Source organism: Macrotis lagotis, chromosome 4 (assembly GCF_037893015.1).
Source record: "Macrotis lagotis isolate mMagLag1 chromosome 4, bilby.v1.9.chrom.fasta, whole genome shotgun sequence".
NCBI lineage: Eukaryota > Metazoa > Chordata > Mammalia > Peramelemorphia > Peramelidae > Macrotis > Macrotis lagotis.
The window spans coordinates 133930058-133945308 of record NC_133661.1 but is presented as its reverse complement, the minus strand read 5'-3'; the positions used below and the strand labels follow the sequence as shown (position 1 = coordinate 133945308).

The following is a 15251-nucleotide window of genomic DNA, read 5'->3' as shown; positions in this document are numbered from 1 at the left end:
ATTAAGAATAATACAAATGGATCCATCCATACATAATCAAATACAACTACAGTGTATGCATATATGTAAATATTATGTATGGATCCATCATATTATTCTTTATATAAGGTGAATATCAGACCTACTTATAGTTATATTTGTATATATATCTGTGTATGCACATATGTACATGACCTAGAACTCTTATCCAATTAGAACAAGCAGTTTTCCAAAAGTAAAATCAAAAAATTAAAAAAACCCAGAAAGTAAAACAATTAATTAAAAAGACCATTTCAAAGTACTAGAGAGAAGTAAGTCAAAACAACCTTTCGGCTACATCCTATAACTAGAACATTGGCAAATAAGACAAAAGATCGGGAACAATCAATATTTGGGATTGTTGAAATAGTGTGCCCTAAAAGTCTGAGTACAATTTCAAGCTTCAATAGCTTACAAAACCATATTAATGTATTATAGCCCCACATTCAGAAAAAAGAGTTTCAAATTCTGCTAAGAAGGTGATTATACTATCAGAACGCCATTTTTCTTTTTTTTTTCTTTTTTGGATTTTTGTAAGGCAATGATGTTAAGGGACTTGCCCAAGGTCATATAGCAAAGTAAGCGTTAAATGTTTGAGTCCAGATTTAAATGCAGGTCCTCCTGATTCCAAGATCCATGCTCTATTCACTGCACCACCTAGCTGATAACTACACCCTTTTAATCAGAATTCCATTGACAGGTATCCATACCAAGAAGGTCAAAGACAAAATGTTCCCAAAGACTAAGATATTTATAATAGTTATTTCTGTGATAGCAGAGAACTAGAACAAAATAGATGTCCATCAAGTGAGGACTAGCTGAACAAATTGTACATGAATGTAACAATCATACTGTGTCATAAGAAATGATAAATATGAAAAAATCAGCAAAGCATGACTTAAATTAGATAGTCAAGTTATTTTACACTCCAATATCCTTGAACCTATGACCATATGATGCACAAAACACTTACTATTTGGCAAAAAAGTTAATGAGGAATATATTCAAACATCTACATTATTCAGTGCTCTTAGTCATGATGGTGTTAGACAATTATAGTCTATTATTTTTTGAAGCATTTTCTTCACTATCAGGCAATAAATAGAGTTAAGTTCAAATCAATATTAGGTTATATTTTCAAAAACTTGCTTCAAAAAAGCAATAACAAGCTAAATGAAATGAACTTAACAGATCTTAGTATACTCTATGATACATGATGGCTCAAAAGAAAAAAATCCCACATTGGCAGTGGAGAGTCAAAGCTCCCGTTCTTGAATCCCCAAAATGGAAAAGCAAGAAAAAAGGCATATAGTAATAGAATTATTTTGACAAAGGGAGGAGTCAGGCCTATAATAAAAGTTAGCTAACTCTATGCAACTGCATATTCTACTCCGAGAATAGCAAGCAGTTCTGGTAAGTCAACACTGAGGTATGCTGATGATACTTTTCTGGGTCTGTGGGATTCTAATCAGTAAACCTGAACTTTTTCCTCCAAGCTGTAATTCCATTTCAAAATGGGGAAAATAAAAATAGCAACAACACAAGCATTTTAAAAGTTTGTAGTGTCCTTTTAAATTGCAATAGATTATCTTTTTAATTCAATTACTATAATTTTATTAAAGGTCACAATTATTGTTGATGCCTGAAATGTTGTTAATAAAAGGTGTAATTATGCTGTACAAAAATTGTAATTGTAATATGCAATGATGGATAATTCCTCAAATCCTCTGAAAAAATAACTTTAAAACATTTTAAAATATATTATTCAGCTAAATCCTTTAAATGAGTTTTTGAGAGTTGCGTTTCAATGGGCTCAAAAACATGTTAATATTACAGTATTATTTAGAGCCCATATGTAATGAAGTTAATAATGAGACCAAAAAACCATTCCCCTTAAAAAAAGATTCTATTGAAGGAAAAGTTCTCCTGTCAATAGCATGCTAACAACAACCCAGAAGTGCAAAAAAAGACAAGCAGAATAGAGAGTGATATTTGTTTTATAATATCTATATCTGACACTGTTGGATGAAGTGGAGAGGTAGTGTTTTAGAGGTGGGAACACAAAAGTATATTCTGTAAATTTAGTGAAATGCAGGAAGACTAACTTGTGAATATATTAGCAATTGCAACATATAAAGAAAAAAAAGTAATTGTTAACAATTTGCACCCTTAATGGCTGAGAATTCTGAAGTATTACCATCAGTTTAAAATGTCAATTTCCAACATACCCTAGTCTATAGATCTATTCTTATAGAGTCACCTATTAAAGGTTCAAAGAAATATTCCTCTCACATCATCACTTCTAAAAAGCAAGCAAATCAACTTTGCATTCCTTTTTATCCATGGTTGTCATAATTTTCCTTTTCTACCTGTACCATCTCATGCATTTTTTTAGTAAAAAAAGATATTTCTCTTATAATACTTCTTCCAGTAATACACTCAGGAAAATGTGAATCTATGGAAAAATATTCTGCCATTTCACAAATGTAATGGCTAGAAATTAAAAAAGGCTGCTATTGTTCTTAGTATTGTTTTAAGGCTTTTAAAGTAATAGCTTATAACTGAAGTCATGAAAATTAAGCCATTTGCTTTGCTTACTATTTTTTTAAATCACTGCTTCATAGATAGGAAAAAACTGTTCATAAAGCATTGCAAACCTATTTTATACAGTACATGTAACTAGACACTATTGATTTCTTTTTAAATTCAAATATTGATGAAGTTGGTTAATAGAAAATAAGGAACCCATTAATTCTACTTACTATGGGTTTATCTTATTTTACATGAGTAGTCCTCCGAAAATTAATTTTATAAATTTCTTTAAAAGGTTTAATAATTTTTAAAATTTTCTTTAAAATCATTTCTTTAAAATGAATAGTTCTACTATTTAAATAATACTGCAATATAACTTTCTGTTTTCTATATTATAATAATAGGTATCACTTATAAAGTATTTTTAAGGTTTTTCAAAGTACTTTACAAATAATATCTTATTTTATGCTCACTACACCTGGGAGGAAGGCACTATTATTGCCCCCATTTTACAGATGAAGAAACTAAGACAGACTGAGGTTAAGTGACTTATTCACATAGCTAATAGTATGTGAGGCTGCATCTAAACTCAGGTTTTCAGACTTAAGTCCAGCAGTCCATTTACACACACACACACACACACACACACACACACAGACACACACACACACACCACACAGACACATATACACACTGCTATAAATCTAGGAGGATTTATAATCCTAGAAAGGATTCAACTGTAGGTGCAGAGACAATGTGTGTTTGCTTTCTGGGGGTAAGCTTGTTTAAGTACTGAGAGATTTACTGTTATTAGTTATTGATTATTTTTAAAAATTAGTTATTGCTATTAGTTACTGATTATTTTTAAAAAGTTAAAACATTAAATTTAAAAAATTTTACTATTGAAAATCCATGTAACAAAGAAAACTACTAAATAATCATTAGTCCTATGCTCCTTCAATTTCTAAAGTGACAGAAGAGTGATGGAATAAGGAGGCAGAGAAACTAAGTTACATAAGTTTTAGATGCTTTTTAAGCACTAATACAGCAATTATTACCATAATTGTTAATTTACTGAAAACAACCACCAGTAAGGAAACACAATATCAGAAGAACCAAACTGTACCAATCTTACTTTCTTGCTATTAATAAAACCAGAAAAAAAAAATAAAGGTGAAATTGAAGGATAGGGTTACAGGTTCTCTCTGTAGGATCAAATAATGCCAGGGTTAGGGTTATCATACCTTCAAAGGGAAAAAATCCCCACACATCATTTCATGGGAATTGCTCAGTGTTTACAATGTCTTTTGCATAAAGACTCATGAAAACAGTAGCAGCTTATCTCAATGCAACTCTACTGGGGGAGGGACTTTTCAGTCAACCTCCTGACAGTTGTATCTTTACTCTGCTCTTTTATTGGCTATTGTTTAATCTGATTCCCCATAAATTCAGACTATACATAGATCAAGCCCATTTGAATTCTAAGAGATAAATTGTATTTTAAATTATTTATTTCACTGTAAGTAATATTACAAATATGGTTTTACTTCATATGATCTTAATATTAATAGAATACACAAACTTCAGTTCCTCTGAAGGTGATAATAGTGCAGCATGTCAATGGTTCAATAATATTAACTACAAAGCTGTTAAGGGGAAAAAAACTGTTAAACTCAGCTGTCTTGAAGTACCTTTCCTGCCAAATTCTCCTGACTTTAGATCTTTTGGGGAAGGCTAGAAATGCAGTTAAAAGGAAGGTCCCTGTTTTTCTCTATTCAAAATACCTAATTTTATTCAAATATGCTAGGGTCTTCTTGTTTTAGCAAAGAACAAATTATTCCTAGATTGTATTATTTTTACACAACTTTTAATATAGAGAGAAGAACTCTAGAAACATGATTGTATCATTTAATAAATCTCAGTTTAATACTTTGTTCAGGACTTCCAAGAAATTAGTCAATAACTTTTAATAATGTGCCACACATTTTAAATGTGAAGAAATTGTCTTACTGTTGAATAAAATAGTAGCAACATTTTGAATTTAGATTATATTATGACAACAAAAATATTTATATTATTAGGAAAATAGGGTACCCTATGTAGTGAAATGAACAGATAGGAAAGGCCTCTGGACTCTCAAAACAAAACCAAAGAATTTTTTGAGAGGGATCAACTAATATCATATATGGTAATATTTCATGTATTAAGCATATTCGTCAAACTTCATTCAAACTTATACTCATATACCATATAGTGAATGATATAGCAACATGGTCAATGATAATATCTGCTACTGAAGATCAGCTGAGAAATTATAGCAGTTTCAAATGAACTTTAGACATTGGAAAAGGGGTAAGACAATATTAAATGTATCCCCAAGACTTAACACTTTTATACAATTAGTAGGCAAGGTTGAATTGTTATCTATAGGATTGTTTTGTTTTAAATGGCCCATAATGGAAATATTCACTGCCCACATTGTGACAAAAATATTGAATTTTCATGAGTTAAAACTGCATCTTTGCCAACTTAGACTTTTAGAGGTTATTAAAGTTATTTGTCCATCTTCAATTCTGTGATTCCCTCCAAATTTTATAGTTACCTACAGCAAACTACTTCTTGAATCCGGACAAAACTGTCACTGTTTTAGACAATAATAATAAAAAAAACCAGAGCCATTAAGTATAATGAAAAGCAAATGATCACATACTCAGCTCATATTTAATTAACTTTTAGAATTCATCTTTAGTCCACTAACCCACTGGAATTTGCTACTTGCTTTTTTTCTTCATTTCTTTAGATCAATCTTGGAGGATATTAATTGATATTTTAAAAATTGTCCTACAGAAATTCCTTTAAATAAAGCTAAACAAAGAAACCTTGACAAAACTCATACTAAAAGCATTATCTTTGGCAATTTCAAAGTACCAACAGTAAAAGAAACAAGCAAGCGACAACATTATAGTAATATTCCTCTTAAATTAATAAGTAAAGACACCAGTACCCTCATGTGAAAAATAAGATCAACTTTGGAAATAAGCACAACATAATCTCATCAGAAAGGAAGCAAATTCTCTTAAAGTTCTAGCTATCCATTCTAGGGAAAGTTTACAATTGTCCATAACAATCCCAAACCTAGGTTACACCAAGGGACCTTGATGTTAAATAAAGAAATACTAATGTCACTTCAAGTTTACACATTTCAAGTAACTTTGGATCTATATTAGAGAGGAAATTTAACAAAATTTCTGCCCCATGTAGATATTCTTATCTTCCATTTTAGAGATGGAGAAATCAAGACCCAGAGGGACTAAATATGTACATTGTCATCAAGTTAGAAAGTGGCATAGAAAGAATTTATCTTCCTGATCCCAAATATGGCCCTCTCTTTACTGTCACGCATGTGTATGGTATGCAAATATATTTGTCAATACTAAAGTGATCCCAAATAGCATTAAGTCTCCAGAGAAATATGACTGATGATCTCCCTATTCCCACCCAATAATACTTCCAAACTTGCTTTACCATTCAATTCAACAGACCTTTACTGTCTACTTCCTATGCTTAGTCACAGTAGATTGTGGAGGTAGTTAGAGGGGCAAATAAAATAGTCCCTATCTTCCAAAATCTTATTTTTTTTATTTTTGATGTTTGTGCAACATGCATACAGATAAGTAAATTGAAAATATAAAGAAAGGAAAAGAACTAACAAGTAGATTAAGAAAAACTTCACATAAGTAGGAGCAACCACAATGAGGTTTGAAGGAAAATGGGTTTCTGTAAGGACAGTAAAAGAGAACTGCTTTTTAGGCAAAGACACAGTCTATACAATGGTAGGAAGATTCAGAAGGGGCAGGATGAGTTCTGAAGGCAAACTTATAATGAAGAGTACTTGAAATTATGGGAAAGTAGGCAGCACTCAGATTTGAAGGGCTATAAATGCTAAGCAAAGGTATTTATATTTCATTCTAATGACTATAGGGATTTCCTGAAGATGGTGGAGCTGAGCATATGGTCAGACCTGTAATTTATGAATAATGATTTGGCATCTATGGAGGACAGACTAGAGGAGATACAAAACTAGAGGAAGGGAAGTCAATTAGGAATTGGCTAAGTCTAACTAAGAAGTGCTCAAATTAGGATAGTAAACATGTAAACGGAGCAAAAACCAATTCAAGATGTGTGTGTATACATAAACACATACACACACACGCACACACACACACACACACACACACACACACACATATATATATATATATATATATATATATATATATATATATATATATATATATACATGAAGTAAGCCATACAATTGATATGAAAGGATATATCCAGAAGAGAGGAATAGTCAAGGATGATTCCAAGGTTGTGAACCTAGATAAGGAGAAGAATTGTGCCTTCAACAAAAATAGAGAAATTGGAAGGAAGATAGTCATGAGTTCCATTTTGGACATATTACATTACATGTAATTCAGGAGAGAGATTAAAAATGAAATAGCTATATTTACATGAATCATGTATCTAACAATAAAGGTCAGAGATAGAAGATTTTCATCTCTAGTTGATAATTCCCAAATATCTATCCTATCCCATCATCTATCCATGTCTCTATTGTACATCTTTCATACATCTACATAGCTCTATGGAGAGATATGCAGAGATTTGTTATTCTCTCTCTCTATATATATATATAATATATGCATACTGTATACATAAATAGACATATACATATACATATATCTCTTTATAGAGACTTTACATATCTATAGTGTCTTTAGAGAAATATAAACATATCTCTAAATATATATTTATCAATGTAATAGATGTTAGATATATATCTCTGAGATATATATCTATTAATATAGATAAATCTTTCCATAGAAAGAGAACTAGACAGATGATATAGACATACAGATATTTTGGAATGCCTGATTAAAAATGAAAATTGAATCCCAGGGGGTTAATGAGATCATCTAGAGAGACTCTAGAGAGGGAAGTCTTAGTGAGTGTCCATAAATAGTGACTGAGTGTGTGGTGCATTAGAAAAAGAAATGTTGAACTTGGAAACAGATGACATGAGTTCAATGGAATCTCTTCTTAGGCAACTCAATAGTTTCTTTTTTTTTTTTTTGGAGTGGGGTTTTTCTCAGTTGGCTAATTTATAAAATGGAAATATTGCATTATATGATCTGTGAATTCCCTTCCAACTGTAAATCTATGATCCTGTGTCCTAGCAAATGACCCTGAGAAGGAAAAGTTACCCATATGGGAGGAGAGTATCACAGATGCCATGAGAGGAATAAGAGTATCTAGAAAGAGGAAGTGTTTGACCAAAGCTGCACAAGTCAAGTAGCTTTGGAACTGAGAGAAGTCCATAGAATTTAACAATTAAAATAACTTTAGGAACCTTGGAGAGAATAATTTGAATACAAAAATGGGTTCAAAATACCATTAATGATGGTACTAAGCATTGATTATTCAGTAAAAAATTTACTTGAACTTGCCACACTTACCACACTTGAACTTACCACTTACCACAAATGCTGTTATACTCCTCAATGTAGATTCCCACTGGAAACAACTTTTAAGGAACTGTACTGTATTCCATATTGCCATAATAAGTTTTTTCACACGATCAACATCCCTTGATAAAATCTGATAAATGTTAAGGAGTAAACAAGAATGAATTGAATGCAAATCCTTTCTTCTGATTATTAATGATATTTTGTCATATATTTTGCATATTTTCTGATTACTTCTATATTAACTATTAATTAATAACAATTATTTTATAAAATAAATCCTGAGATTTTATCTGAAGCTTTAGTTCAGATAAATCATAATCCACAGGATAAAAAATGTAAAGTATTCATCTGAAGAAGAAATCCATATCTCTTTTAATTGTTTTGTTTAAAATAATGTTTCTTTGGATAATAAAACCATAGAAGTTGTTGAATTTTATTTGTTTTTTTTAAGATGTCATAGAGAAGAGATAGCTTTACCATGAAATGTTCTTGAGTTTTCTGCCTGGAACAATTGGAAAAAACTAGAATCTATAATAAAAAGTCAGGATAGCTAAAGATTCAACCATAAAAAAAGCAGGAGAATAAATAATTGTAGCCCAAATACTAGATCTTAATACATGATCATTGACCCTTTGGAACATAGAAAAAGGAAATCTGCTGTAAAATTAAAAAAAAAAAAAGAACCAGTAGCTAGTAAACCTGATTTCTGATCCTAAGCCCAACAGTAAATAATTGTGTATACTTGGTAATGCAACAGAATTTATCTTGATCTCAGGTTCTTTCTCTACAAAATTAGAGGGTTGAATGAGATGACTTGAAGTTCTTTTCTAGCTCTCACACTCCATTTGATAAATTCCATATAATTTCTGTCCCTGTGACCATTTGGAATCTCTCCATTAGAAAGTTGTCATCCATCTTTCCAATGGGTTTTAGTATGGTAGAAAAGGAAAATTTTAAAATAACACAAAACTGATTACAGATTGAAAGAATTTGAGAACTAAAGTTGGATCTTAAGAGATTATCTAATCAAACTACTTTATTTTAGAGTTGAATAAGGCAAAACTCATACAGGTAAAACCACTTGCTTCAGGTCACCCAGCTAGAAACAAAACAGATCTCCTGATTCTTATCTACATCAGTGATTTTTAATTTCAATTTGTTTGCAAATCAAATCACTTTTCACCATACAGTGTGTAAATACAGTAAGGGAAATGAAATATTTTTAAAAATTCAAAGGTTATTTGAGACAATAAGATAATATTATGGTAATCTAAGCAATCTAAACAAAATGTTGCTTAATTTCAGAAGAAATTTAGAAGCATATTTTATGGTTTTTAAAAAAACCCAAAGAATGATAAGAAACCATTGTGATATTTTTAACTATTTTATGTAATCCACAGCTGTTCCCTTCACAGGAAATGGTGGAAGTAATAAACACTTAAAAAAGGGACACTTTGTTCTTTGTTACACAACTGAAGAGGGACAATAGGTAAAAGAATAAAATCCTGAATTATCTCTGAATAGGCCAGGGAGGGACTCAGAAAAAGAATGCAAAGGTCATAGTAAAAATGTGGTACTTCCTTTAGCAAGACCTTATCTTCACTTTTCTTTGAAATGATGTGAGAGGAACTAAGTGCATCAGGCAGAGGAAAGGTATTTTGTTCAAAAGAGTGTAGAAAGTCATAACATTTAACCCTGTAGTCAAACTAAAAATAGTCAGGGAGGCCATGGGTGAAGATCATATTGGAGAATCAATGATGGACTCTTTGCTATATACCCTCCTCTCCCACCTTCTTCATTTAGTTATTGACACCACAGGCATAAAAGCTTATTAATTGTAAAGGACCATCAAGAAGAGACATGGATAAAAGACAGTGGAATGCATTAATGCAAGTGGATTCATTATCAGGAAAGACATGTTCTTTAAATGACAAGTAAAGGGAGGGAGGGAGGGAGGGAGAGAGAGAGAGAGAGAGAGAGAGAGAGAGAGAGAGAGAGAGAGAGAGAGAGAGAGAGAGAGAGAGATGATTTGATCGCTTCTATTTCATTCAATAGATTTCCTTTCCTTCCTCTCATTCTCTTCCCTCTCATTCCTGTTCTTTCCTCTCCCTGTCCCATACCTTATTTATCCCTTTCCTGCAGTTCTCATTGAAGTCTTGACTTTAAGGTTAAAAAAATAAAATTAAAAAAAAACACCACCAAATAACTTCTTCTAATGATGACTGAATGTACAATAAAGTGGCAGACAATGACCTACCTTTTTGGACAGCTTGCGGCTATCTTCAACAAAACGCTTTTCTCTGGGGGTAAAGGTCCTAATGCTTGCTTTTACCTAAAAAAACGTTTTGAAAATAGCAGTTTTTGCAGTAATTTCTTTTTCAATAAGCAAATAAAACATTTTTTTAAAAAGTAAACCAAAACATTTTGTTAGTCATGGGCTTTCTTTGTTTATGTTTATTTCCTTATTTATTTTAGTAGTGAGTATCATTGAATCAGGCACCTACAAAATTGAGGCTAAGGCCAGAGAAGAAATCAGAATATTACTAATGCTCTATAAGCATTTCAATAAACTTGATTTAATGAGATTTTAGCTGGGCATGTTGTACCTTCCTAAATCACTGGAAGGTTATTAACTACTGCAGTTGCATTCTAGAGTTTATTGTTCAATGAATTCCTAAATTTACTTTTGATACTTTCTTGATTTTCTTGATTTTTTGTAAGTTTTTGGTTTTTAGTGTAAGAGGCAAATTAATTTTGTAATCTGAGATCTTTTCCTATATATTTCTGTTGTTTTCACATGATTGAATGACATTGAAATAAATTATTAGTGCTTTCATAAGAATATATTTAGCTTCAGGCTGATTTAAAATTAAATATTTAAAATTTTTCTGCTTATGAATACTTACCAACAGGACTGAAATGATCAGAGCTATTATACAGTGAAGAGTAAAAAAAGGAAACAGGTAATTTCTTGTTGGTCTTTGAAGTAACATATATTGATTTACACACATTTAGGATATGTTTTGGGAGAGAGGGCATTAGAAGAGAGAAGTGAAGAGCAGATAGATTCAACATAGAAAGCTCTATAAAACACAATCATCGTATTTTTCTTGACCTATCTTTTGGATAAAGCACAATCATAAATATGTTAAGTGATAAAATGTACCAATTCCCACATGGGTAAAACTTTTTTTTAAAATTTTCTGAGCATACTGTTTGAGGGAAATACACTGAAGGGTTGTGCTAGTAAGAGTTATGTTAAGTTACTGTAACAATAACTTTTACTCTGAAGCAAAAGATGGGAGACTTTAAAAAGAGGATCTCCCTGATTACATATAGCAGAAAATAAAGTAAGCAAAATAATTTTCACTTTCTTTTGTGACAGATATTTGAAATTTTAGATGAAAGAAAAAATGATCATCCCTCCTTTTAGATGCAACCAGACCTGGATTAATTTATATTTGACTTTGACATCTAAAGGCTATCCCTTATAAGCAAATGGGTGCCAAGAAATTCAACAACTTGGTTACAAAGAGTGATGTTACAAAGAGTGACGAAAGAGAAACTATGTCTAGACTTACCGGATTATATATGACGTCCATCTCCAAATAAATCACTCCTTTTGAAGCTTGCTCTAAATCTTTATTCTTCAGTATGTAGCAACTTTGTTGCCCATCTCTAATCTATCATGAATAAAAGATAAAATACATATATACATATATATATATATATAGATAGATAGATAGATAGATAGATAGATAGATGGATGAGCAATCTCTCTATGGGGTTTTAAATGGCTACTCAAAGAGTCTCATCTCTTCAAAGCTGAGTATACAAAATGACCACCAATGGGACAAATATTAAACTGTAGATTAAACTCATTATAATCCAACTTTTAATTCCACAGTGATGCAGTATGTAGAACAAACTATGATAATAACCAATCTGAAAATTCTGCCCTGAAAGCCAATGTGTTGATGGAAAACAATCAGAATACTTTAATTAGCAATTTAAACTGGGAACTTCTCTTCCAAAGATCCAAAGGTCAAGAAAATTTTGGTTTATTAAATAGATCATGTTTGCTGTAAGCAGGGCACCAACTAATTAAATAAATAAATCACAGCTAAAAATTAGGTAAAGGAAATGTTCAAAATATACCATGTTCTGATAAACATTCAAAATAAACAAATCCTCCTGAAAGTCTCCTTCTGCCAATATGTGAAATCAGTTCCATGTACTAATCTGCCTGTTGGCCCCAGCACAATAGACATGTATGAAAAACATCTCCCTTACCATTTTGGAAACTATTTGGCTCAAGTTAAAGGCCTTCGCTCTTCAAATTTGATGGCAGCAATGTTTTTATTATACACAGTAGTATATGTATTGATTAAACATTTGGCTTTTTAGGAAGCAGACCAGATAATTCTAGATGCTAACAACATAAAGCTGCAACTCACCAAACGCTCCATTTGGGATCATAATGATCAAAGATTAAAGATAACAGGGGAAATTTGAGGGCATGAAATTTCAACCATATTTTAAATGACTATTGCTGTCATTGCATGAATTTAGTACAAGTGTTCATATGAACAGAGGTGGAAATGAGTTAAATAAGTCATTAAGGGAAACAACAATTTCACATTACAAGGGAGAGGTCACTTTCCTTCCCAAAGCCACCCATCTCCATTACATTGAGGAGATTTTCAGCAGAAAGTTTCCCTAGCCAGTGACCGAGAGGAAGAAGTGCCTCATAAAGAACTGGTATCCTTCCTGAACAGTGTCCAAACAGGAATCTCAGTTTCTGTTTTCATAGTCCCAGTTAATTGAACATGGGATCTTTTAAATTTGAAAAATATATGACAATACGCCAACTTGATGTTGACCCAGCTTTGTTCTAATTTAAGCTACAGTCATGCCACATTTGTCTGGCAATTCCCATCTTTCCTCAAGATCTAATGAGGTTAACTTGGACAACTTTAGGGATAAGGGATCTTAATGGGGAAAAAAATGACAAAGCAGGAAGAATGCTTTCTGATTTTCTAAGTGACTATTTTTTTCCCTTTTTCAAGACTGAACCAGTACATCATTGTGATTGATAAGTTTAATTTTCAAATTAAAGCCCAAACCTGGACCACTCTATGGATCTTTAATTAATTAAGTTAGAGAAATAGTCCATTACTTATGATCCTACCAACTCCTTTACAAAAAAAAAGTAGAAAGGAGAAATTGGCAAGAGAGTTACCCAATTGCCTTGGGAATTGTCTTGTCACACCCTTATAAAAATGATGAAATATATTTTGAATATATATTGAAATATATATATATATATAGAAATATATTTTGCATTTATCCATTCAGAAAGCAAAATAATAGATAATAAATACTTAAGACATTTCCTTTTACTTTTTGTCTAGTGAACTTTCCACTGTATTTGAAAAACTCTGGGATATCCTAACTTCCAAAATTTTTGCATATCTGCTTTTATACATGGGGGCTAGGGAGGGAAGCAATGAGTTCACAGATTTTTCAATTCTAAGTATTAAATAAAAACACAAAATTATTTTAGAGCTAAGAGATGACTTCTATTAAAATACAGTCTTAGTGCCAAGTCTACTTTACAGACTGTTACTGAGTCTTTAAGTTAAAACTGACTAAAGTTTTTTGATGGCAACAAATATTGGCATTTTTTTTCTAGTTTTCTGGGAGCTAATTGAAAACAAACAAAAAATGAGTCTTTCAAAGGTGAAAGAGTTGTTATATATAATTCTATGAGATTATAATGGAGGTTAAAATGATTGACAATTAGCAGACTTTCAAGACCTAGCTCTCACACTAACATTGTGTAACTTGGAATATCTCCTTTGTTCTTTTTGGATCTCAGGTTCTTTGGATGAAAAATTATGTAAGCATAGATGATACCCATAGTTTTCATGTTTATATATATATATGTTTATTGTAATGCATATTCATATAAATGAATATATATAAATATATATTTTATATATATGTATATAGCAAATACATGTTCATTAATTTGTCTAACAAAGTTAAGTGGTCATAGAAGTCCCTATAAAAGCGATTGATGTCCAAGGACACAGAAAGCATTCTCTTTTCTTAGCTGGAACATTTCTTTTTATGCTAAAAGTTATCATTATCCTGCATTTAGAATTTCATTGATGCAAACCATCACAACCTGATTCAATAGAGAAGATAATAAGAATTAATATCAAGGAATAAAACAATCAGTTTGGTTTATGTGGGAAAGATATGCAATTATAGTTCAATACAACACTAAAGAATCATATTAATTTTTCAGTTGTTTGACCTTCATGAAAAAAAGAGAATAATTGGAAATAAAGTAACAATACATCATCAAGCACCTTTTATTGAATACAAAAGAGAAAAAATAGTTTAATGTAGCAATGGCATGATAACCTAACTTGTTCCAGATGCTGTACAATAGAAAGTTACCTTTCTGATGAATTCAAAGAAAAAAAGGTTATAAGCCAAGCAATGTAGCGAAGAAAATGAATCAGATCTTAGTTGGAAGGTAGGTCAGATTCCAGCACAAATTTAAAATCAGGACTATTTTCATTGAAAGAGGAATGAAACTATATGATAATAAGTAAGAAATGTTAAAAAGGGCACCATGGTGTTGCTTTTATAGATCTGATTTTATGTTTTTGCATTTATATTAAGGGCAGAGTTGTTAGCCTCCAAAATTATTTTGGAGAAAGTCTATCTATTAAGAATGTGTAAACCTCCAAACTTACAACTACAAGTGGAACTTGGGTAAATATTTAATTAGAAATGCAAATACACATTTAAAGCATGGATGTTTAGTAGGTACAAGCAATTTTAGAAAAATTACTCTATAAACCTAATTAACTGAAACTGTTATAATAGGCACAGCTAGTTACTGTCCCCACAGATGCCTATTGAATGTGATAGATTCACAGATCAACAAACTTGCCTCATGACAAATTCTTGGCTTTTTATACCCTTGAACCTCTAGCAAAATAGTATCTTTTTTGCTTTTTGGATTCCTTTTATGAGAAAATTTAAATTATTCCACCTTAAGATGGGAGGTAATTGCTATTACATTGAAAATGTGGCTTTTTAAAAGGTGTATCAGTTTCACTTTTGTACCAGACTTGTGATTTTATCAGT

The 15251-nt window shown here is 31.4% G+C and overlaps 1 protein-coding gene across 5 annotated transcripts in view; it reads right to left on the bottom strand.

Moving 5' to 3' along the window:
* The window catches only part of MCTP2 (multiple C2 and transmembrane domain containing 2), a 266381-nt gene that overhangs the window by 70420 nt on the left and 180710 nt on the right, over positions 1-15251 (bottom strand). For all 5 annotated transcript variants that reach the window (XM_074234164.1, XM_074234162.1, XM_074234166.1 and 2 more), the window contains 3 exons: positions 11663-11764; positions 10339-10413; positions 8092-8211 (listed from right to left, as the gene is read on the bottom strand). In XM_074234164.1, the coding sequence (XP_074090265.1) occupies positions 8092-8211; positions 10339-10413; positions 11663-11764 (297 nt within the window). The remainder of the gene's footprint in view (positions 1-8091; positions 8212-10338; positions 10414-11662; positions 11765-15251) is intronic.